The sequence below is a fragment of the Pseudorca crassidens genome, chromosome 10, assembly GCF_039906515.1.
Source record: "Pseudorca crassidens isolate mPseCra1 chromosome 10, mPseCra1.hap1, whole genome shotgun sequence".
NCBI lineage: Eukaryota > Metazoa > Chordata > Mammalia > Artiodactyla > Delphinidae > Pseudorca > Pseudorca crassidens.
Window position 1 is genome coordinate 68,029,362 of NC_090305.1, and position 24,294 is coordinate 68,053,655.

The window sequence follows — 24,294 nt, forward strand, 5'->3', positions numbered from 1 at the left end:
TCCCTGTGCTATACCAGTAGGTTCTCATTAGTTATCTATTTTATACATAGTATCAATAGTGTATATATGTCAATCCCAATATCCCCATTCATCCCACCACCCCCTTTCCCCCTTGGTATACATACAGGAATACTTTTTGAAATGCCACTTTTCTGTACTTTCCTTCTTCATCTCATCATGTACAAATCCAGCCTGCCATTTTGCCATATTCATGATTTCTAAGTGTCATGCATTTCCCCTGACTATCAAAATAAGCACTTCTAAAACCAGACACTCCCTTGTGTGTGTGTTGGGGGCAGGGCAGGCGGTGCAGGTGGTGGAAAAGGAGAGACAGTACTGCTGGCCCCCAAGGCAGCATTAAGCTTAATGTTCAATTTTCCTTTCTAGAAGGGAGATGTGGACTAAGAATGCCACCTGGTGTATCAGCAAACAAAGGGTGTTGCAGCCATCAAGCTATCAGCCACTGCAGCCACCCCCAAAGGGGCCCCCTCAGGGGACTCAGAATGGGAAAGAACAGGACACTGGCCCCAGAGAGCTGAGGTGCATATCAAAGGAATGATTTCAATGAGCCCACACATGGCACCTACCTTACCTCTGCAGAGCAGTCCCTCAGTTATCTGAGAGGCTGTCTTCTAGGCTTAAGTCCTCAGTTTTGTTCACTGAATAAAACATAAGTCTCAACTTTTAGGCTGTTCCTTTCTTTCAGTGGACCAAGAACGCCCTACATGATCCCTTCTGGAGGACGGTGCCGTGTCTCTGCCTCTCGCACCCGGGTCCACAGGTGCTCCGGAAGGGCAAAACCCTCACCATGACTGACCACTGACTACACTGTCTGTCCTCAGACATCTCAGCCTTTCCGTTTATTGCTGCAAAATGGATTGCCACATATAAGGATCTTTCTGACTTTATCCATTTCCCCTGTAAGGTCCGAAGATAGATAAATCACTTTGACTTTTTATCTATGCAGGGGAGCAGAATTTGCCACCCCAAAATATGTCTCTTTGGCATAAGGATTATTTTAGGCTGATTATTTTTAAGACACTGCAGACACGGGAGCAGCTCTGAAAACATGAGTAGAAGTTACCCTTTTTTGAGAGACATTTACAAGTATAAGGGAAATCTCCATTTGTAAGGGGGTCTCCATCGCTTTACCAGGAGGAGGGAGATGATCTTTATCTCTAGAAACTATTATCACTCCTGAAGGCACAGATTGAGTGATTGATTGATTTAGGCCACGCCAGACGTCTTGCAGAATCTTAGTTCCCAGCGATTGAACCCAGGCCCCCCGACAGTGGAAGCTCCAAGTCCACAGCCAGGGAATTCCCTGAAGGCATAGATTTAAATCTGCATAACAACCTTACCCTCGTTTACTGAGCTTTTCCAGGTAAATTCTCCTGACTCCTCACCCCCAACATCTTCTTTTCTCTTCAGCTGAAGATGGTATTTAAGGGGAGGGCTTCCCAGGTCTCTCACATGTGTGTAGGAGGTATACATGCTATTAAACTTTTTTTCTGTCCTGTTAATCTGTGTCATGTCAATTTAATTATTAGACCAGCCAAAGAACCTAGAAAGTAAGAAGGGAAAATTTTTCCTCCCAAACACTATTACCTGTACTTTTTTGATGTAAAAGTAAAGTTAGATCTCCCATTTGTTTGATCTTGGGATTTTGTGTGTAAACCCCTAGTGCATCAAAGGACTGTGCCAGGCCAAGCCAGGCCAGTGTGCCCAAGCATGGAAACAGAGGCCGACCAGACTCCTGAGGTCATGAGGAAACTGGGGGCAGAGCTGAGTCCAGGTCACTGGCAGGAGCTCTGCTCTTATGCCTCCTTGTGACCTTTCTGTGCTCTATTAGGCCTTTCAATTAAGACCCCAAAGTGCTTTCTTCTGCCAAAAAACCTGAATTCTGAAAGTCCAGGAAGCTGGCATTGATAAGGACAGAGTAAAGGGACAAAGTAGGTGACTAGTTAATCCCACTAAGGGATCATAAGGAAAAAGTATGGGAGACCTCTATAAGAAAATGATCACTCGAGAAAGCAGGTTTGCTTAACCACAAAACCAAGCAGGCTTGCTTAACAACAAAACCATGCGACAGAAGCATGAGACATGCCCCCAGACAATAAAACAATGGTGGAATGAAACCCACCTCCTGCCCAGTGGTAAGTTAATGATTCCTAGGACATGCTCCTTTGTGCTCACTAAAAACAAAAGTATAAGGAAAGGGTGACATTATACTGAAACCTGAGCTGATTTACCATGTTTTAGTATACGTTACCACCTTTTTGCTCGTTTCCATTGCGCCATGACAGTCCCAGTTTGACCACTAGGGACAAGAAAACTCCGCCCCCCACCCCCACGTGGAGGAGGAGCTGATGTCTTGATGTCTACTTGATGTCTACTCAAGGATGAGGAAGCAGGTGGTCTTCTCCCCCTCTTCACTCTCCCTTTGATTATAAAACTGTAGCCTACTAAGTTCTGGGCACAGTGCCCTCCTGCCCACCCACTTGTAAACCTCACAAGTGTCCTATTCTAATAAATAAATCTAACACTTTGTCTCTCGCTGAATTCTTTCTGCACCGAGACATAAAGAACCAGAGCTTCTCAGAGCCCCCCACATCCCCGAGACACATTTCTACAGTTTCAGCATGGCTGGGGCCATTTCTTGCCACCCACATTTAGAGCCCCATGTTCTGGGCTAAGATCTCTGTGGTCTGCTCTGGCTGAGGCTGCACCAAGTAGGAGGGACCTCAGGGCCCAGGTGGAGATGCTGGGGGAACAGCCTGGGAGCCTGAACACGTGTGGGTGTGAGTGTGGACGGGCACACACGTGCATGCATGGGTGGATATGTGTATGTGTAAGTCTGTGAGTGAGCACCTGTGAGCATTCCTTGGGCCCCTGTGGAAGTGCAGCTGTGCACATACAAGAGGGTGTATGTGGTTTGATAAATACATTTGGTCTTTGTCCTGGGTTCTTGGCAGAGCTCCTAAGACCCTTGGAATTTCTTAAGTGATAGGAGTGATTTTTGTCATTCACAAGGAGCCCCTTCCAATCACACCTGAGTTGATGCTAATGTAGCGACTCAGGCTGGGGCCCCTGTACAGCCTCAGCATGGGGCTGATCACCAGAAAGTGATGAAAGGGTTGGAACATTCAGCCCTGCCACCATCCTCCAGGAAGGGAGGTGGGGGCTGAAGATGAATTGAACGATGAGAGTTGAAGAGCTTCCAGGTTGAAGAGATGAGGTGCTGGGAGGGTGCCAGACCCCGAGACGGCTGGAAGCTCCCCGCACTGCCCCCTTCCTTGTCTGTGCACCTCTTCCACTTGGCTGTTCCCGAGTTGTATCCTTTATAATAAACCAGTAAACACAACTCAAGTATGTTCCTGAGCTCTGTGAGCTGGAACAGTAACCTGCTGAAGAGGGGGTTGTGGGAACCCCCAATTTATAGCCAGTTAGAAGTACGGGTGCCCCCCGCCGAGACTTGTGACTGGTGTGTGAAGTGGGGTCAGTCTTGAGGGACTGAGTCCTTAACCTGTGGGAACTGATGCTAACTGCAGGTAGACAGGGTCAGAATTGAACTGAATTGAACTGTTGGACACAGTTGGTGTCAGGAGGATATGCACGTGTGTGAACGCCCACGTGTGTACATACGGTATGTGTACACACCTTCCTGCAGTATGTGACTGTGTGCACATATATGAGGGTGCCTGGTGTGTATTTACACACTTACCCATGTGTACATAAAGAGGGAACACCTGCACGTGTACAGATGGCTGTACATGCCCTCTTCTAGATCTTCCACTGTGCCCAGTGTTAGGGACAGACCTCCACATTGTGTAGCTCTAGGAAGCTCAACAATGTGTACGTACCTGGGCCTCTGGGAAATGCAGGCTTCTCTTCCCAGGTTCCCCATTTTTAAAAAGTCTGATCTTTCTATTTTGCCAGTTATCTGTGGGACATTTGGGGCTGGTTAATGGGAAATGGACCCATGGCCCAGGGGCCAGACCCAGGCTTTGGATACACGAGGGGGACTTTCTAGGAACAGCCAGAGGGTGTGCCTACAGAGAGGCACACGTGAATCTGCCCCCAGCTTCTACTGCTGGGGCCTCTGTTCCAGCTGGGTGACCCTAGACCAGCTTCCTTACCTCTTCTGAGTCTGGGTTTCCCCATGAGAATTAATCCCAATGTTCCTACCTTCAATAGGCAGTCTGAGCAGAATGACCAGCGAGCTCTGGGAAGGCTAGCTTCCTTCTTCTCCCCACAAACACTCTGGATTCAGACAGGCCTGGCTTCAAATCAAACCCTGAGGGATCCCAGACAATACCACCACTTCCTGACCTCAGTCTCAGCATCTAGAGTGAGGCACCACAGCCCACTGTAGGGAAGATCAAAGCAGCTAACGAGTGCCCACAGCTTGAGGTTGTTGCAGAATTTGCATTTGATGCAACCTTTGATCTACAAATTGAGTACTTCCGGAATGATGGACAGGACAGTGGTACATGGGGTTAGATTTAAGTCTGGACTCTGGGAAGTTCCTTGGGATCTTGTGTGAGACTGCTGAGCCTCAATTTCCTCATCTTTAAGTTGGTGGGCAGGGGGCGGCAGTGGGCATCACACACACACAGGAGGTTCAAATATCAGTACCCTCACTTTTGTCTGGGTCGTTATCACAGAGGGCCCACCCTTGAGTTTTACCCACAATTCACAGTTCAGCCCCAGAGACCTGAATGTCAGACTCCACTTCCCTTCTTGGTGCAGCAGCCCGCCCATCCCCATTGGCCCAACAGCAGAGGCACGGAAGGGCCAAGCTCCACGATGGGGAACTCCTGCCCCCTGGTGGCCAGAGAGGGAGCTGGTCAACCACGGCAATAACCAGGGGCTTCCGGCCTGGGGCTTGATTTGGGAAGGTCACTAGAACTGGGCGAAGGTCTGCTCAAAGCCCTCCCACAACGGCTGGGCCCAGAACAAGGGCAGGAAGCTTCCTGATCCCTCAGTTGACACCTGCCGAGTACAGCATAGCATAGCTCCTCAGACCACAGCTGGTGCTCAGTTTTTCTGGAGAAAGCAATCAATTCAAGTCTGAATGGAGAGGGAGAGTGGGTATCATATGCAAATTTCCATCTCGTCACCCAGCAACACTGAGGCAACTTCAAAGGAAAGCCAAGGCCTACCCAACACATGCCAAGAACATGACAAGCAGCCTCCAAATATCAGTAGGAGGCTTATCCTGGGGCAAGGGAGGAAACGCCCCAGTTGTGGGTCTGATCCTTCTGGCTTTGCGAGAAGGTGTCAGGAGGTAGTCCCATTCCCACTCTGCCGCACCCCTGAGGCCTGCATCTCTGCTTCACCTAGGGCTCCCCTCCCTATCAGAGCCCATCCCCATGGATGGCCTGGGGTAAGCCGAGGGCCCTGGCTAAGCCTCCACCATCTCCCTGAAGCTCCACGCTCCCCTCCCACAGATATCCCACAGGGCAGGGGAGGGCGAGCCACCAAGGGGCCAAATACCCACTCCCTTTGTCCCCAAACCCAGCACATCCTCACCCCCACCACATCCTGAGAGGTCAAGAAACCAGCCCTGTTACAGCCCACAGGGTAGGGCAAGGCCAGGTCTCAGGAACAGCTTGGTCATCACTAGCAACTGGGCTCCAGGGCCTTCTTCATAAACAAACACACATACACACACAAACTCACTTCCTGATTTTCAGGCCCTCTTCATTGTCTGGAAGGAAAAACTCAAAAGACTTGTATGTCTTGACCATGTCCCGGCGATACTGGCCAACGTTGAATTCTGGGGGAAGGGAGAGGCTCAGTTTTCACACAACAGAATCCCTCCCCAACCCCTGACCTTGACCCACCCCCAGGCCCTGTGGCAGTCCAGCCTTCTCACTCCTCCCCGCTCCCCCACAAAGTCCCAAAGGCCCCTTGGAAAGCCAAGGCTGAGTCTCACCCCGCGTGGGCACGCCAATCCAGTTCAGGTAGCGGGTCAGCTTCTTAGAGATGTAGGTCTTGCCCCTGGCAGGCAGCCCCACCATGACAATGAGCGTCGGGCAGTTGGTCATGCAAACTGAAAGGCAAGGAGCAGTGTCTGAGGAGGCCGGACCCCTCCCAGTGGGCCCCTCCTTCCAGGCCCAGCATCAGATGTGCCTTCCCAGGCTCCTGACAGCAGAGAGCTCCCTGGGCACCCCCAGACCGTGGTCTCTAACCAGCGCTGGCATGCCCAGTTCCCCAGGCCTGTCAGTGCTCAGGGAGACGCCGCGGGATCTCGCCAGCATTTACCCTGACGTGCACCATCAGATATAAAGCTGGAGCTGCCACGGCCCTGGCTAAACTCTGCGGGGGAGCTCCCCTGGCAGGTGGGACAGCGCCAAAACCCAGTGGGGTATCCAATGCCTGCCTGTCATCCAGGAACCCGTCATTCAGCATTCCTGCTCACACAGCACCACTGCTTCCGCTCCCCAGGGAGAATTTCTCTTCATCTACAAAGCCCGGAAGCAGCTTCTGCAGTGAGTCCTTCCTCCAAGGCACCTGCATGCCCACCTGCTGCGCTCTCTCCCTCAACCCAGTCATCTCGCCAATGAGTCTGCTCTCCACAACTGATCACTTGGGGTGAAAGCAGCCCCGCAGTGTCTGAGCCATTCAGGATCCTGAGGCGTGGCAGATTTGGTGCTCAAAAATTGTGGGCAGGGAAGGAGATGGAGGCACCTCAAAACCCACCAGGGTGAGGGCCACAGGGGGCTGAGACCAGAGACCCAGGCCAACGCCACAAGGGCGGTCCCTCGGATAGCCAGCCACCGCCATCCCATGTGCCACCAGGTCAGTGTGCCAAAAAGAGAAGCTGCCAAGGCTAGAGGCGGGGAAGAGTCTGCACCAGCCCCCGAATCCATGGCCCACTAAGACAGACACCAAGGCAGCAGAACTGCCAGGCTACGGGAGCCAGCTCCACTTTCAGTGGGGTCTCACCTCAGAAGCCTCAGGAAGCTTCCCTTTCATCGTCCTCAGGACCCGGGCCAGGTAAAACCACAGCAGACAGATGGACAGAGGTGGGGACCTGTCACTACCCCTCCTCTGCCCACATGGCTCTGCAAGTGCTTTCACCTGGTAGCCCTCCTCAGACAGACTGCTGGACCCCACCCTTCAACCTGTCTCCCTCACTGGAGATGGAGTGCAGAGGTGGTCAGAGTCAGTCAGGCCTGGGTTCCTAGCTTGACTCTGACACTTACTGGCAACTCTGAGCCTTGGTGTCCTCACCTGTAAAATGGGATGATAATCCCTCAGCAACGCCTAGCAATATCCCCATGTAAGAGCTGGAACACTTCCAGGAAGCTGTGCCCTCTGCCTGGACTTGGCAGCCCGCCTGGCTAAGGACACAGATGTATCTCAGGACTGCCCTTGGGACTTGGGGTGCAGAGGCAACTGTCTGTCTCCAGGCAGGCCCCGAATAGAAATAAAAGACCCTGCTTGTCAGTGGGGGCTCCGTCACTCCTGTGCATGACTTTTGGGCAAATGTGACCCATTCTGCAAGCCCCAGGGGAGAGAAGGAGGGGATCCTGCAGACACAGCCTGATGGTGAGTCTGAGTGAGGAAACTTGCAGAAAAACCTCAGCATTGGGACTTCCCTGGTGGCGCAAGTGGTTAAGAATCCGCCTGCCAATGCAGCGGACATGGGTGCAAGCCCTGGCCCGGGAAGATCCCACATGCTGCGGAGCAACTAAGCCCATGTGCCATCACTACTGAGCCTGCGCCATAGAGCCCGCGTGCCACAACTACTGAAGCCTGTGCGACTAGAGCCTGTGCTCCACAACAAGAGAAGCCAGCACAATGAGAAGCCTGCACACCCAACGAAGAGTAGCCCCCGCTCACTGCAACTAGAGAAAGCCCACATGCAGCAACAAAGACCCAACGCAGCCAAAAGTAAATTTATTTTTTAAAAAAACAAAAACAAAAACCTCAGCATTGGCTAAGCTGAGAGAAAAACAAGTTAGGCAAGGCCCTGCATCCTGAGGGCCAGGCCAGTGCTGCTGAGTCCTGGGCTGTTTGCACAATTTCTGGCCGGTTGGCCAGGGCTCCCCAGCAACCACAGCGCAGTGCATCAGCTACTCACTGTGGGGAAAACCTGCGCCCAGCCTGCTCCCTCTGATGAGGCCACCCCTTCCCATTGCTCCCTGAAGGGCTCTCCCACGACCCCAGGGCTGAGGTTCTGCATCACCTCTTCACAGCTTCCATCTTCCCAGAGACGCCCCTGGCCTCCTCCCACAGCGTTTGGTGACAGCATCTCCCCGCCCCATGCACAGCCATGGTGGGCAGGCAGGGCAGCAAATCAGGGCTGGGCACATAACGAGAGCAATAAATTACCTATCACCTCTGCTCCTCAAGATAAGGTCCCAAGTCAATGATACAAAAGAAAATTCAAAGTACAAGTATATTCACACCAGCCCTGCTTGCAACAGCAAAACACTGGGGAAGTTCCAGCAATGGAGAAATTGCAAACCGAGGCCCACACGGAGGAAACACACTTGAACCAAGGGCAGGTGGACCAGGTGAGTGGGGGCATGCAGTTGGAGCTGCAGATCTGGGCCCTCAGGACCTCAACATTGAGCAACAGGACAGCAGAACACACAGTTCAGAACACGGGGCATGTGCGGAAGGAAATCTGAAGATATGTCAACTCAGCTTTTCTCACTAGTTCCTGTAAATTATCTGTAAATTTGCTCAAGCCCACAGGAGCCCAGGGAGTCGAGAGGCTGAGACAAGTCTGGTGCTGGTGACTACTTTCTGGTGGTACCTCCGCAGGGGCAGCCACAAGTCCCTGGAGTGGGTTCCAGAACTAAGTCTTGAACTGCACCTGCCCCGACTTCCGTGGGCCGGGCTGGGGAAGGGAGAATTCTTTAAAATAAAGCAAACTGGCATTACTGTCCTGTTCAGAGGGGAGAGAAAGTTGTCTCTCCTACTGTCCTGTGCACACACCAGTCGTGGCCTTACCCAGGCAGTCTTGCCACCTTTTGGCTAAGAAAAGCTATCAAATACTGTCCTTTCTGCCATGTTCCCCGAGTCCCCTTTCCATCTCCTACCCCATCTGCCCCCAGAGCTCCTCCAAGTCAATGACCAGAAAGGTAACAGCTTCCAGGCCCTCTGTGTAGCCCTGAATTCTATCAAAAGGAGGAAGAATTGCTCATGAAGAGTGGGGGAGGAGAAGGCAGGGAACATCCCTCAGCCAACCAGCCTCTGTTGCCCTGAGGAGCTCAGACTAGACCCCAAAGACAACCCACCACACAGCACAGACTAGGGCCCCTCATCCTCTTCTCTATAAAGCCCTGTGATCAAGTCAACTTCCACCCACCTTGACCCTCAGGTTCCCACCTGTCCTTGTGGTCCTCCAATCTAGTTAGAAGCCCACTATGCAAAGGGTAAGATGCTGCATGAATACGGGCTTGGGACCTGAGGTGCTGGTTCCCTGTTCATTCCCTGCTTACTCCCTCCTTGCTGTGAACTGTGAGACCCTAGCCTGGGGTCCAAACCCCCACAAATTTGCAGGTCTCATCTTTAGCCTCTTGGGTGCTACCTCCTCCTCCAGGAAGCCCTCCTGTGCCAGGCCAGCTCACAGTCCCACCCACTGCAACACCCTGAGGCAGTGCCATGGCACGAGCCCCTCTGCTCAGGCCAGAGCCACATTTTAGTTGCATACCTGGAGCTTGGAGAAACACAGGCCTGCCCCAGGGGCAGTTAGACCTGGGCAAGTACCCTGCCATTGGGCCTCAACTCCTTTGCCACCTGAAAGGGGGTTGGCTTGGAGCTTCAATCCCTGACTTTGAGGTATGGAGAAGCAAAGAAACAACAGTGATGATAAATTACAAAATTACCTGCTACCATTTATCAAGCACTTATCAAGAGGCTCACAGGACTTCCCTGGTGCCGATGCAGGGGACATGGGTTCGAGCCCTGGGCCAGGAAGATCCCACATGCCATGGAGCAACTAAGCCCGTGAGCCGCAACTACTGAGCCTGCGTGCTGCAACTACTGAAGACCGCACGCCCAGAGCCTGTGCTCCACAACAAGAGAAGCCACCGCAATGAGAAGCCCGTGCACCGCAACAAAGAGTAAACCCCGCTCGCCGCAACTAGAGAAAGCCCGCGAGCAGCAACAAAGACCCAATGCTGCCATAAATAAATAAATATAAAAATAAATATATATATATATATATAAACTTTAAAAAAAAGAGGCTCACAGCAGCTTCATAGTGCAAGGATGATGACTGTCTCAGTCTCACAGATAAGGAACCTGAGACCTAGAGGGTCAGCTCTTTGCCCAAGGTCACCCAGCTAAGCCACGACGCAGCTTGAGTGCTCCTGCCTCCAAAGTCCATGTTCTCACTCGTTCTCCTTTATGTAACAACGGAGGCCACCCCCTAGTTAGAACAATACAGCCCTAACACGGACTGACTAGAAGCACAAGAGAAAGGGGCCTAGTCCTCCACACCTCCAGAAGTCTAGAAGGAAAACTGGCTAGGGTGTAGCCATAGTCCCTTAGGACTGAATACTGACTGGAAAGCCATGGCCCCAGGGCTAAAAGCAGGTTCACAGTTTCAGCAGCCCACCAGGATCTACATTATGGTCAGAGTAACGACCCACCAGAATGTCTGGTCAAAGCCATGGCCACCCCTACCAGGTTCCACAGTGTGCTAAGAGATGCACACACTCCTCACCTAGGACTCACACCCTTGGTCAAAGCCAAGGCCCCCAGGATACCCTCAAAGCAAGACAAGCACCAAGCACTCTCTCCTCTCCTATCATGCCCAAGCAGAGGTCAGGAGTGCAGGGAGACCCCAGCACATAACACAGTCTCCTGACCTCCATTTCCAAATCTGTATCAGAAGCTGGACTAGATGTTCTCTGAGGACCTTGCCAACTTGCAAATTTATTACAACATTTCAGTTACTCCTAAAATAAATCTTTGTTTTTCTTGGTAATAAAAAAGTTGCAGACTCATTTAAGGACAAGCAGAAAATCAATGAAGTGGGTTTAACACCTAGGACCACAGGAAAAGTAATCCCCTTAACGATTCCTTGAATTTCAGCATATGTTCTAGATGTTTCCACCCTCTAGTTTTACCAGTCACCCACAATCCCACCTGGATGCTTACACACCCATGGACACAAAGACAGGCCCATATAACAAAGTGGTCTCACTGTCTCTATCCTGAACACATGTGCACTTCCCTGAAATTCCTCCCAAAACTCGATTTCAGGCCCAGAGATGGGCCTTCCTCCCCGCCTTGGGCCTTTGAAAGTTCTCGGCTCAGAGAGACCAAGCGAATCTCCTAGGGCCAACACAGCTCAGACCCCGGCCTGACCACCCGGCCCACGCTCTCTGGCCAGCTGAGAGGGCAGGACCGAGGCTCCAAGTCCTCCCCTGACCTGAGGCGGTGGGGACAGAGTGGTGTGGGAAGGGTCCTAAGCCCTCCCCTAGGTGATGGCGGCCAGAACTAGCTCCCGCTGAGCCGAGACGTCGCAACACACCTGTCCCCGCCTCCCGCTCTGCCACACCTGTCCCAGGCCTCCCACCTGTTCCTGTTCCCCTCCCACCAGTCACGGCTGCCTCACCTGTCCCCGGTTCCCCACCTGTTCCCGGCTCCCTCTCCACGTAAGACCAATACCCATGCCCATGCACCGCCCTCCCCCTTCCCCGCGGACCCCGCCTCACCACCGCGCTGGCAGGCGTGCAGAGCAGGCCGCCCATTGCTGTACGGCATCCAGATCTTCTTCAGGGGGTTCTGGGTCAGTTCCCGTGGGGACGCCATCCTGGGGCTAGGATGAGTCGAACTGCGCTGCTTCCAACCCAGCAGCCCGGCCACCTCGGGCCACTCGATGCCCCGCCCCCCAGCTCTACCCCTCAGCCCCGCCCCTCCTGCAGCCGCGTTGACGCCCTTCCAACTCCCCGCAGGCCCCGCCCCGGAACGAGTAGGCTCCACCCCAACTGAAGAGCGCCTGGCCTCCTACCACGCATGCTCAGCTCGCCTACTAGCGCGTTTTGGACCAAGCCGGCCCGCCCTGCATGCCAGGATAGGGGACGCGCATGCCCAGCTCCCCAGTTTCCAGGCTTGGATGGTGCAGGCCCCGCCCTGGATGCCGGGGCCCAGCACACCCAACGCGACCCTGATGACTTGCATAGACCTCACCCACGGCTTCGCCCTGGGCGTGCCAGGCTTGCCCCCAGGACACCCGAGGTCCCGCTTCCCGCTCTGCGTGACCTCAGGGCCCCCAGGAGGAGGGGTTTGCATGCGTTGGAGTAGGCCTGCGTGACGCGCAGAGCTTAGTTGGTCAGGACCAGCCTGGCGGCCTCTGCGTAACTCTCATCACTGGCCCGGTTGTCAACTCCGCCGCGCCCCACCGGCCTTGTGTCCCGACCCTCTCTTCTGCTCCGAGTCCCAGGACTCTCCACTGCCCACAGGAGCAACCTAACCAACGACGCTGAAAAAGCTCCTTTATCTCATGGACAGGGACAGAGGACAAATCTCAAAATTAATCGTGTTTCTCTCTTTGCCTTAGCTGCTGGGGAGCTCGGGCTAAACCCCAGCCCACCTGGAGCACGTGAGCGGCACCTAGTAACCAAGGTCCCTGGGGACTCACCAAACCCTGACAGTATCTTACTTCTCCTTCCAGGATTTCATTTTTACCAATTAAATTTTAAATCATAAGTTTACACATTTTTTTCTTTAATGAGCCTCTGCTTCTTCATCAGGAAAATGGAATACACACTGTCATGGATCTTACAAGATTCTGGTATGCGTTAAAAGTGTCAGTGTCTGAGAAATCCATTCTAAAGCACATTAATGTTATCATTTATTATATTATTTCTCTTCCTCCTGTCTCTAAAAATGCAGTGGAGGCAAGGGGCAAAGGAGAGAGCCTGAGTTCGGGAACACTTGGTCTACCTCCTCTCTGTCTCCTCAGCCCAGCCTCTTAAGCTTTGTACACTTTCTGCCCTCTACCTTAGCTGACACTGCTCGAGTCTGGGTCACACTGCCCTCTAGCGATGTCCTCCACCACATCCCCTGGCAGGATCACTGCATCCCCAAGTTCTCTCTGCTTAATGTGTGCCCAGCCAGGATCCAGGGGCTGGGGCATGGAGAAAAGTCTCCACCCAGTGTTCCACAGGGGCAGCACCCCTCCCTCTGCCCTCCTTGTCACACCCCTGCCTTGAGTCAGTCCTCCAAGTCACAGCCCAGCCCTTCAGAGCCTGGCAAGGACCCTTAAGATGACTGATACAGATGTCTTGCCCACTTCACAGGAAATGAAGGTTAAGGAGGTCCACGTGCTAGAAGCCCACGCAGACCTTCCCTGGAAGCAGCTCAAGCTGCCTCCCCAGGAAATACCCTGCCTCAGACAGAGTCGACCACTACCTCCTTCTTCAGCCTCCCTCTTCAGTGTCCACCGTCCACCTCCTTCCCCACCTCATGCCCAGCAGCTGGCACACCCACAGGCAGCTCCTGATGAGCAGGATGCCCCTAGCGACCTTCCACCCACTTCCTACTTCTCCAAAGCCACTCATTCTGTTCCTGACGAGTCAGCCCTCCTGTCTGTCTCCTGGCCACTACCAAGGCCATCCTGGGGCCACCCTAGCCTCAGAGACCTTGTCACCACATACCCACACCCTGTCCAACCCCCAGCAGTCATTGCAAAGTCTACCTCATCTAACATCCACAGACACCCTGCACCTTCTCAGGCCTGCCATTCTCCTCTCCAACCCTCTTGGAATGTTAGTCAAAGGCTGGGGGTAGGGGACAGCCAGGGCAGGGCAGGAGGCCAGGGCCATGTCTGGGAAGCCATCCTCACCTCCAGAAGTCTGAGTCTGGCTTCCCAGGAAAATCAGTGGTTCTGTACCTCCCACTCTTCCCGTCTGACCCTGGGCTGACCCAGACATACCTTCCCAAGTCCCTATATCCAGTGTGAGGCCACATGTCAACAGCAGGAGGAGCGTGGAGCCCCTCCCCAAAGGCCAGGGTCTACGTCTGCTCTGAGGATACTCCCCTCCCATGGCCCCATTTCTCAGGTAGGAAACTGAGGAAGAGGAGAAGGGCCCAGCATCACAGAACCACCAGCCCACAGTGCAGGATGGACTCAGCTCAGCTCCCAGCCCTTCAGAACCTCACCTCCCACACCTTGTACTATAACCACACATCCCACCTCCACACTTGCACTCTTGCATGTTCCCTCCATTGAAATGCTCTCCTGACTTTCTGCTCCCTCAGCGCCAATACGTCCAATAGAATAACTGGCCCTCATGGCTTTCCCTCCTTGGGGCCATCCCAGAGTGAGCCAGCTCTCCTGGCCCAAGGGTGGGAGGTGTGCTAGGATGTCAGTGTGCACTTGTGTGTGAACACATCCTGCTCAGCTTTTCCTTGCCGTGAACCTGCCTGGCCTGGCTCCTGTGGTGCCCTCTGCACTGACCACTGGACCTCCTCCCAGTGTCCCAGACTACAAGCTGTGGGGTGTCCTCAGTCTTCAGTCCTCAATGCTCAAACTCTTCCCAGTCCACGTATCTGCTGGCCAGACCTGGCCAAACCGACAGCCACCCTTTGCAGCATACGGGCCCAGGGACCTCAGTGCATCCCACACAGACCCACACACCACTGCACGAAAGCATGGTGTGCACACAGCCACTGGAGCACACACACTAACAGGCCCTGCACCCAGGCTGGTGCAGAGACAGGCCAGCTGCGGTGAGGCCTGCTGCTCTCTGCTGTCTTCCTTCCCCTTTATTCCCTCCTCCTCTCCCCTCTGCTGTCACTGGGAGGTTGGGGAGTTCCTAGGAGTTCCAGCTTCCTCTGGCCATTTCTAGCCAAGGATCATCCTGTGTCTCCCTGGGTCCAGAGCTCACACAGGGTGTGAGGTTCCAACTTGGGGGTAGAGAGCCATGTAACCAAGCAGCCCGTGAACCCTGGCCTGCACTTGCTGATTCCAGCCTGGCACAGGGCACACAGTAGGTGCTCAAAGTGACTCAGGACCAGCCAGAGCACACAGTAAGGTGCTCAGAGAGGTTCCTGGCTGGGACAGAGCACACAGTAGGTGCTTAGAGCAGCTCAGGACCGGCACAAGGCACACAGTCGTTGCCCTAGAAATGCTGGTTTAAGGGCTAAAGTAACATTACATGAAAAACTTCCCAAATGAGCCTCTGGATATGACCCCTGAGGGGGGACCTGGATAAACATGACCCCTTGGAGGCCACCAAAGGGCAGAGCAGGAGGCCCCCTGGGAAGTTCCAGCTGACTGTCCCTCCCCCTGGGCTGGAGGAAGAAGCTATTTATAGTTCCCCCTTGGCCCAGCTCCTTCTCCCCGGCAAGACGCCAGTGTTCCCCCTCCTCCATGCCACTGACAGACTGATGCCCCTAAGAGCACCCCTATTCCTGGAGAGACCCCCAACACTCTCACACCCTTTCTAGCACCACCTCCACTTTGCCCAGGTCTTTTCCCAATCCCCCCACCCTGTCCACCCTGCCCCGTGCCTACCCTGCCTGCTGCTCCCTGACCAGGGGTCCGTCAAGAAGCTGCCTCCTTCCTTGCCTCTGTTCATCCTGCAACCAAACTGGCCTGGGCCACCGCCCCCTGCAGCTCGGAGTCGGGCAGCCCCGCCCTCCAGGCTCCGGAGAGAGCCCAGCAGGCCGGGTGGCCCCGCCTCTCCAGCCCCGCCTTGGGCCCGCCCCCCAGGGCTGCTGACAACTGTGAGATCTCCGTCAGTGACCCCGGCCGTGGGCAGCCACACTTCCGACAGTGCTATCTCTTTCTCCAGCCCTCGTCTCCAGCTGGAGTTGTCTACACTACCCAGAATACCTGCCTCATCTGCAGGCAAGCCTGACCACACTCTCCAGAAGGTCAGTCCCATCCCAGCACAGCAATGGAGTTGGGGTTGTGAGATTAGGCAAAATACACGCCCTGCACACCAAGGGACAGTGAAAGGGGCGGGAGGAGTGGGGAAAGGAGCAGCGTAGCCAGCTATGACTCCGCCCTCGTGTGTCACTGCCTGGGTGCACACGACTGTGTGATTCTTGTCTATCCCATTCTCCGGTCACTACATGTATTGAGCGCTTTCTGCGTGCCAGAACCGTCATGTACATTACATCACTCAGTGCTCACAAGAAGCTTGGTGGCATCACTCTGCTTTACAGAGGAGAAAACAGGCTGGGAAAGGTGAGGAGTTTTGCTCAAGACAATTCGATGAAGGAGGGGCAGTTGGGCCAGAGCCCCAGCAGCCTGAGCTCCCTCTCCCCTGAGCCATGTGTATCCAAGGGCAGAGGCTGGGTATGCAGGGGTGTGGGTAAGACAGTGCCTGGCTATGTGTTGAGCGTGCTTCATGTAGGTTTGGGGGACAAGCTCCTGTTCCTCCCAGCTCCCTCATATGGCCTCACCTTGCTCACATGTACTCACAGCTGTTAGATACACAGAGATGCAGCCACACATGCGTGCACACCCCCCCCCCACACACACACACACAGGACAAGGCTGCCACAGCCACAGACCTCCCACGTACGACCATCTCACTCTGCCTAGAGATGCCCCTGATAGCCCCATCCATCTGGGGTGGGTGCTGTCTCATGCATGTGACCCTCCGCCAACATTTCTCTGTGTGGTGACCTGTGGGAGGACCGGGCAGACCTGTGGGTCTGGTCTTAGGTGGGCTGGTCTCCGATGCAGTGATGGTCTCTTGTGTTGAGGTGCCTGAAAGTGGCCTTACAGTGACCACGTGTGATGGTGTCCAGATGCTCTGTGACTGGACACAAGTGGGACCCAGACATGATAAGACTCCATGCGGTAGTGACCTTCAATGGTAGTGTCCAAGCTGTCCAGACATACTGTAAGCCTGTGGGGCTCCTAGGAGTGGCAAGACTCCACTTGGCACCCTGACACAGCAACATCCAGGCTGTCCAGACACACTGTGACTCTGTGAGGCACTCTGATATGACACCACGTGGCAGTGACCCACGTGGTGGAGTCCTGATGCACCGTGCCCAGATGTAGCACCGTCCAGCTCTGCCGCTGCCTTGCAGGTCTCCCCATCCACACTGGCTCCATCATTGTGATCCCCTCCCTCAGGCTCAGCGGCAGCCAACATGGGCCAGGATGTGGGTATTGGCAGCAGCTTGCTCCCTCACTGCCCTGGCCCGGGCCTGCTCCAGTAAGATCCGCAGGAGGCCAAGGGGGACATCCAGCGAGAGGGTGATGCGGGGGCCAGGGTGGGGGCCAGGGCCGGGGCGGCCCCAAGCAGTGGAGGGGCCTGTGGTGCTGGCTGAAAGCCTCTCCGAGGTCACAGGGCGGGGAGTGGCCTGGGGAAAGTTCTGAGGGAGAAGCTGGAAGCCTGGGATAGAGGTTGCTGGAACAAGCAGAGTCCTGCCCAATGTCAGGACCATCAGCACCAGCAGAGCCCACCTGGTCATCGTGTGGTCAGGCTGCGAGGAGAAAACAGGTTCAGGGCAGGGGCCCTGGTCAGCTATGGCCCATAGACAGAGACAGATGGGGAAAGCAGAGAGACAGAGAGCCGCCAGGCCAGGGACAGAGAGAGACAGAAACAGATGAAGGAACAAGAAGAGAGCCAGAGTGAGACAGAGATAACAGACAGAGCCAGGCAGAGAAGGGGTCAGAGGGACAGAAAGAGTGAGAAAGAAAGTGAGAGAGACAGAGATAGACAAAGTGATGGAGAAACCCAGAGACAGAGAGCCACAGGTACATCTAGATATGGATATATTTTATAGAGAGAGAGATGGGGGGGAGGGAGGAAGAACAAGAAGAAGAAGAAAGGGAGGGAGGGAGGAGAGAGGGAGAGGGAGAAAGAGATGGAAATGAATGAAAGGGAGGCGGAGCAAATGGAGAGTGGAAGAAAAAAGAGACAGAGGGCTTCCCTGGTGGCGCAGTGGTTGAGAGTCCGCCTGCCGATGCAGGGGACACGGGTTCATGCCCCGGTCTGGGAAGATCCCATGTGCCGCGGAGCGGCTGGGCCCATGAGCCATGGCCGCTGAGCCTGTGCGTCCGGAGCCTGTGCTCTGCAATGGGAGAGGCCACAACAGTGAGAGGCCCGCGTACCGCAAAAAACAAACAAACAAACAAAAAGAGACAGAAACTGCCCCAGAGACAGTGTGATGGAAATAAGGATGCAAAGAGAGAGAAACACAGAGGGACCAAAGGGGAGCCTGAGGTCTGAGCGAGAAAGCTTGTAGTAGATCCAGGGCAAAGAAAGGCAGGAATGGGGGTCCTTGAGGCAGAGAAGCAGCCAGAGATCCCAGGGCGCCTCAGGTTCAGAGACCTCCACTGACCCAAATCCCAGATCCATTCAACCCCAAAGGCCCTGCCCACCCACCTTGACCCCAGTCCTACCAGTAGCAGTCTCCTCTAGGGTTAGCTAGGGCCAGGCAGTGCTGTGCTGTGGTCTGCCTCTCTGCCCTCTTCAGGGCCCATTTATCTCCCTCAGCCCCTGGGCTGACAGCTGGGCCCTGTCTCCTGGCTTGAGGCAGCCCCCCACCTATGATTCATTCCCTCCTGGGGAGCAGTGAGGACATATCCTCGGCCCCTACCCTGTCTTCTTTCTGGGGACAAGTTGGAGACTGAGGGTCACAGGACAGTGACCACGGCTGGACAGTGGTACTGCCCCCCTGACACCCACACCTCCCCAAACAGTCACAACAGGGGCCTTTAAACAGCAGCTTTAATGCCCCCCAGAATCAGCACCATGTCATCACAGGCTTGGGCCAAGCGGCAGGTCAGATGCGGTCAGATTCAGTCACATCCGCTCACTGCCCACAGCCATCCCCACACTGAGTCATCTGCTGGGGAGGCAGGAGCCACAATGGGGGTTTATCCACAGGGGGGAAGGCTAGACCCATGGAACAAGTCACTGAAATTAACGGACACGCTCATGCACGCTCACGTGCACGCAGGCCTCTAGCACCAAGGGGAGGGACAGCAGGGTCCAGCTGAGACACCGACTCCTCCAGGGGAGGCTGAACTTCAGCTCATCATCTGCCTAAGCTCCCGGCAGCACCTGGGTGGGGCAGGTTGGGTTCAGCCATCTGACCTTACCCATCCCATCAGCCACAGAGAATGGGGAAGATGGGGGCATAGGGTGTGGAGGCTCTCCTGCAGAGAGGGATGCTCACTCAGGTCTTTAAGGGAGGGAGCACTGAGGGGGGCCATGCTGGGGACTCCACATAGAGCTGGGGTTCTCTACTCAGCTCTTTGGTCTGGGGGGGGTCTGTCCCAGGTCCCCCAGTCTGAGGGGGCTTCTGACCCAGGACCCTGACCCGGACATGATCTGGGTAGGCCCCTAATGGGATGGGAGGTACGCCCATACCTGTCCCCTGGCTCTGAGCCACCCGGGGTGGGCAGCGGTGCTCACAGGCCTCACGGGTCCCAAAACGGTTGGCATTCCCTCCACAGCCACCATAGACAAAGGGGTGACAGGCCTCCGCACCACCTGCCACAGCCCGATGATACCAGCGCAGGGTGTAGGCAGTACAGGAGCCCTCGTCCAGTGGAAGCGAGCAGGGGTCCGGGGCTGATGGAGGTCAGAGAGGTCAGCAGGGATGGGCTCTGTCTGCCCCTCCCCAAATCCCTCTGGGCCCAGCCCCCTTTCTCACCATCGCCATCCCAAGGAGCCTCAGGGTCCTGGTATTCCTCCACGGAATACTCAGAGTATTCGTACTCATCATCCTCAGGGGGCACCTGGCCTGCACACATGGTGGGGTGTGCTGTGAGCAGGGCCCCAGTAGGGCCGGGTTCATGCTGCCCAACCCTGGCCCTTGGATGGGGTGGGCAGCACTGGTCTCCCACGTGTACACAAGAGTGTTCCCTGAATGTGGACCCTACACACGTGGCGTGGGACCTGCACACGTGAGCAGCCCCGTGTGTGTCTGTTCTCCCACCCGACACGCCCCACGGTTCCAGCTGTCCTCACCTTCCTCCTCTGCATGGGAGACGCGGAGAATGGGCACGGCGTGGAGCTGGGGGCCAGCGGTGTCTGCAGCGTAACTAGGGAGGGGTCCTAGAGCCAGAAGCAGGGGCACAGGGCTCTGGAGTCAGCATGGTGGCCACCCCAGCCAAGCCCCTGCTGCGAGGACCCAAGTGATGGGCACAGCAGGGCCTGGGGTGAGGAAAGTTCCGGGAGCAGAAAATACCAGAAAACTACTCACGTGATCCAGATGTGATAAACTGGCCCTGGCAGGCTGGAGGGGGCAGAGAGGGGGCAGGGAGAGAGACAATAACAGAGCAGGAGACAAAGATGGAAAGAGGCAGGGAGAGAGACGCACACGGGGGCAGAGACATACAGAGAGGGACAGCAGGAGAGAGTGACAGACAGGAGAGAGAGGAAGGGAAGCAGATGCAGAGAGAGAGAAAGAGAAAGAAAGGAAGGGGAGAAGCAAACAGAGGGCGAGAGTGAAGTTGGGAACAGGCCAACAAAGGGCAAGAGAGAGAGGGAGAGACAGCCAGGCAGGAACCGCAGGCATGGAGACAGAGGGAAAGCAGCCACAGAGAGAGGCGGAAGGAGACCAGCTTCACTCTCTGATGCCCCCCAGGGCCACCAGAGCCCTCCACCCACACCCTGGCTCCACGTCAGGTCCTGAGGAACTGGCTCTGCTCACACCTCCACCCCCTCCACACACCACCATCCTGGGCACCCAGGAACACTACGAGTCCCTCCACCTCTGCCTGGGTCTCCATTTGGGGAAGTCCTGTCAGCATGTCTGTCCTGAAACACCTGTGTGCTTTTTGTATCCATCTGTCTCCACCCATCTCCTTGACTGCTTGCCCCTTGGAAGTTCTGGGGATGCTGCCTGCCCCTGTCTAGGGGTACAGGGATGGAGTGGAGTGGTACCCAAGAGACTGTGGGCTGAGCCCCACTCACCGCAATGCTGAATCATCTCCTGACGCACAAGGCCCCGAATGTCATCCTCCTAGGAGCCCAAGACCACAAGGGTCATGAAGAACCAATGGATCACAGAAGGACAAAGGGTACATGATGCAGGGATCATGGAGGGACAGCGCTGAGTCAGGGTCCAGGGTCCAGGGAGTCGGGGGTTGGGTGCAGGAGGCAGAGCCCACAACCCCCATACCCCACACTCACTGTCAGTGCAGCTTCTCCCTTCTCGCCGCGGGGCCCCACAGGTCCTGGCCGCCCCTATGTGCAATGGATAGGACCAGGCTGTGACCTCTGATCTCACGACACCAGAGGTCACCCCAACCTTTGACCCCAAGCCTAGGAATCCCCACTCACCTGCTCCCCTCTCTCTCCTGGGGTTCCAGGGACCCCAGGGGCCCCCACCACACTCTCTCCAGGGGGACCTCGTTCACCCTGTCAGACAGGACCAAGTAAGCAGGGTCAGAGGCAGTGGGGGTCAGAAGTAGGACAAATTGGGGTCATAAGTTCAGAGGTTGGGGCAAAGATATTGGGGTAATGGGTTGCAGAGCTAGAGGTCAATGAGGTGTGAAGGGTCAGTGAGGCTCAGGGGTCTGGAATCAGAGTCAGGGCCCCTCACCTTCTGGCCCTGAAGTCCTTCGGGGCCTTTGGGACCAATACTGCCAGGTGGCCCGGGGGGACCACTAGAGCCATCACTGCCCCTGGGACCTGGGAAGCCCCCAATTCCTGGAGGCCCCTGAGGAGAGATAGGTCAGGGTCAGTGATGAGAGCTTCCAAAGATGGACCCACTTCCAGAGAGTACAATCTCCTCAATTCACCGTGACCTTAGCCTCAACTTACCCGCTCCCCTTTCTCGCCCTGGTCACCCTTGGGTCCTGGCTGCCCATCAAAACCGCGGTCACCCTGGGAACAGAAAGAAGCATGAGAGTCCCTCTGCCTTGGCCTACCTCAGCTCAACCCCCATAAGCCCCCAGGCCCAATGGCCATAACCTCAAGTACCTGTGGCCCTACCAGTCGAAGACCCTCAATCTGCCATGATCCCCATGACCCTGACCCCCCTGTGATGCCCCTTGCCCTGACTCCACCTTTTTCCCCTACACTGACACTCCAGCCTCCCCACTGACCTCCACCCACCGTAACCCCTTAGCCCTGAGGCATGTGCTGCTCCACCTCCCATCCCTTAATCCTAAATGTGCATTGTGGGGACTTCCTTGGCAGTCCAGTGGTTAAGACTCCACGCTTCGGAATTTCCCTGGTGGTCCAGTGGTAAAGGATCCGCCTCATGATGCAGGGGACGTGGGTTTGATCCCTGGTCAGGGAACTAAGATCCCACATGCTGCGGGGCAACTAAGCCCATGCGCCACAACTACTGAGCTTGCGCGCCTCAACTAGAGAGACTGCGTGCCACAAACTACAGAGCCCACGCGCCCTGGAGCCTGCGTGCCACACTAGAGAAGAGAAAACCCGCATGACACAGCTAGAGAGAAGCCCGTGCGCCGCAACGAAGAGCCTGCACACTGCAACGAAAGATCCCGCGTGCCTCAATGAAGATCCCACGTGCCGCAACTAAGACCCGACGCAGCCAAAGAGAAATAAAAATAAAATAAAGAAGTAATAAATCAATCTTAAAAAAAAAAAAAAGACTCTGCGCTGCCACTGAGGGGGCACGGATTCAATCCTTGGTCGGGGAACTAAGATCCCGCATGCCACACAGTGCGGCCAAAGAAAAAATAAAAAAGCACATTGTGACCCCAACCCACCCTGAAACCTTAAGACCAGCCCCACTCCACCCCCCAATGTCCCAACCTTTCACGACCCAAAACCTTCCTTGACCCAAAACCTACACGACCCAACCATGCCCTTCCCTGCCCAATCCTAAACCCCCAATGTCCACTGTTGAGAGAGACCCCATACCTTGGGACCGATCAGGCCCTCCTTCCCAGGGGCCCCTGACTGGCCTGGAACACCCGGCTCCCCCTGGACAAGAGAAGACATTAGCTAGGCCCTGGCCCACCCATCCACTCCTCATTCTGGGGGTGCCCCACTCTCACCAACTCTCCTTTGCGTCCTGCCAGCCCTGGGCGGCCCGGGGGACCAGCTTCTCCCTGCAGGGATCAGGTGGAGGGATCAGCCTTAGGCCCCAGGCCTCACAGCCCCCCACATCCCCACACATATGCCCCATCACCCCTGTACCTTATCTCCCTTCTCTCCATCAAGGCCACAGGCTCCCTTAACCCCCTGTTCGCCCTGCGGGAGAAAAGAAGTGAAAAATGACTTCCAGATACCTCACCCTGTAACCCCTTGACACTGAAACTACTCTCCAAACTGGCCTTAGATACTCCAACCTCTGACCTTCCAACCTCTAACCTAACACCTCACCTTCAACCCCAGATACCCCCACATCTGACCCCAAATACCTGATCTCTGACCCCAGATACCTCACCCTCCAACATCAGGTCCTCCTGATTAGGGGGAAAAAAGCAGTCCCCTTCTCACCTTGAGGCCCCGGGGACCCATGAAGCCAACATCTCCTTTGTCTCCTCGGACACCAGGGGCTCCGTCTTTTCCTCGGGATCCCTGGGGGGAAAGGGGTCAATGTGAGGCCACGGGAGGTCAGTGAGGGATCAAAGGGAATCACTTTGGATGTAATGGACAAGGAACACCATAGGGGTGAGAATCATCATTAGGGGCCAGAGCCACTGGAAGGGCAGGGTTTTCCATGGGGATGAGGGTCACCATGGGCAGGGGTCACTGTGTGGGTGGAACCATCATGGGGGCTACTGTGAAGGTAGGGGTCCCTGGACAACATGAGAGTACTGGTTCACTGTAAGGTCAAAGGCCACTACATGGGCGTGGGGGCATCTTACCGGCTCACCAGGGATCCCTGCAGCACCAGGCTCACCCTGTGGGAAACACAGATGGGGGAGGGCAGCCCTTCAGTGTGACTGTCCCCTATACTGGCCTGTCTGCTGCACATGCAGCCACTCGGTGACTGCAGCCAGGGCCTAGGCTGTACAAGGAGCCCATGTGAGCACATATGGGGCCAACAGCGAGGGAGGCAGGAAACCCTCCAATGCTCAGAGGACACCCCTGGGACAGGGGTGTGTGATGCATGGCTCTGGGTCTGTACCTGGGGCGGGACTTGCCTTGGGTCCTGTGAGTCCACGCACTCCCAGCAACCCGGCTGAGCCCTTGTCTCCAGGCTGTCCCTTGGCGCCCTGTGGGAGTGACCAGGAGAGGGACACAATCAGGACCAGACCAGGCTGCATGCTCAGAGAATGACTGGAACCTGCTGGCTGAGGTGGAGCTGGCCAGTGCTGCTCCCACGCACTTCCCCATGGCCCCTTCCCTTCCAGCCCACGCCCCAGCAGGGTGGAGCTGGGGACTGTGGCTCGTGGGGTGGCTC

At 55.5% G+C, this 24,294-nt stretch overlaps 3 protein-coding genes across 16 annotated transcripts in view; all 3 read right to left on the minus strand.

The window, feature by feature from the left end:
* Positions 1-16,013, minus strand: part of PFKFB4 (6-phosphofructo-2-kinase/fructose-2,6-biphosphatase 4) — a 40,862-nt gene extending 24,849 nt beyond the window's left edge. For 3 of the 10 annotated variants that reach the window (XM_067754293.1, XM_067754292.1, XM_067754290.1), the window contains exons 1-3: positions 11,691-11,864; positions 5,942-6,058; positions 5,686-5,782 (exon numbers count right to left, since the gene is read on the minus strand). In XM_067754293.1, the coding sequence (XP_067610394.1) occupies positions 5,686-5,782; positions 5,942-6,058; positions 11,691-11,787 (311 nt within the window). In that variant the 5' untranslated portion in view covers positions 11,788-11,864. Of the gene's footprint in view, positions 1-5,685; positions 5,783-5,941; positions 6,059-6,954; positions 7,577-11,690; positions 11,865-15,496 lie in introns of those variants that run through there. The other 7 variants (XR_010947016.1, XM_067754285.1, XM_067754286.1 and 4 more) reach the window with 5 other exon arrangements.
* Positions 16,014-16,945: 932 nt separating this feature from the next.
* On the minus strand, positions 16,946-18,549 carry UCN2 (urocortin 2). The gene has a single exon (XM_067754332.1). The coding sequence runs from the start codon at positions 17,416-17,418 to the stop codon at positions 17,080-17,082; it is 339 nt and encodes a 112-aa protein (XP_067610433.1). The 5' UTR covers positions 17,419-18,549; the 3' UTR covers positions 16,946-17,079.
* A 113-nt stretch (positions 18,550-18,662) lies between these two features.
* The window catches only part of COL7A1 (collagen type VII alpha 1 chain), a 33,735-nt gene continuing 28,103 nt past the window's right edge, over positions 18,663-24,294 (minus strand). For 3 of the 5 annotated variants that reach the window (XM_067754238.1, XM_067754237.1, XM_067754241.1), the window contains 16 exons: positions 24,035-24,106; positions 23,756-23,791; positions 23,385-23,465; positions 23,082-23,135; positions 22,940-22,993; positions 22,803-22,865; positions 21,729-21,791; positions 21,508-21,624; positions 21,246-21,323; positions 21,096-21,149; positions 20,877-20,925; positions 20,164-20,196; positions 19,929-20,015; positions 19,612-19,701; positions 19,326-19,529; positions 18,663-19,016 (listed from right to left, as the gene is read on the minus strand). In XM_067754238.1, coding sequence (XP_067610339.1) covers positions 18,991-19,016; positions 19,326-19,529; positions 19,612-19,701; positions 19,929-20,015; positions 20,164-20,196; positions 20,877-20,925; positions 21,096-21,149; positions 21,246-21,323; positions 21,508-21,624; positions 21,729-21,791; positions 22,803-22,865; positions 22,940-22,993; positions 23,082-23,135; positions 23,385-23,465; positions 23,756-23,791; positions 24,035-24,106 — 1,161 coding nt within the window. In that variant the 3' untranslated portion in view covers positions 18,663-18,990. The remainder of the gene's footprint in view (positions 19,017-19,325; positions 19,530-19,611; positions 19,702-19,928; positions 20,016-20,163; positions 20,197-20,876; positions 20,926-21,095; positions 21,150-21,245; positions 21,324-21,507; positions 21,625-21,728; positions 21,792-22,802; positions 22,866-22,939; positions 22,994-23,081; positions 23,136-23,384; positions 23,466-23,755; positions 23,792-24,034; positions 24,107-24,294) is intronic. The other 2 variants (XM_067754239.1, XM_067754240.1) reach the window with 2 other exon arrangements.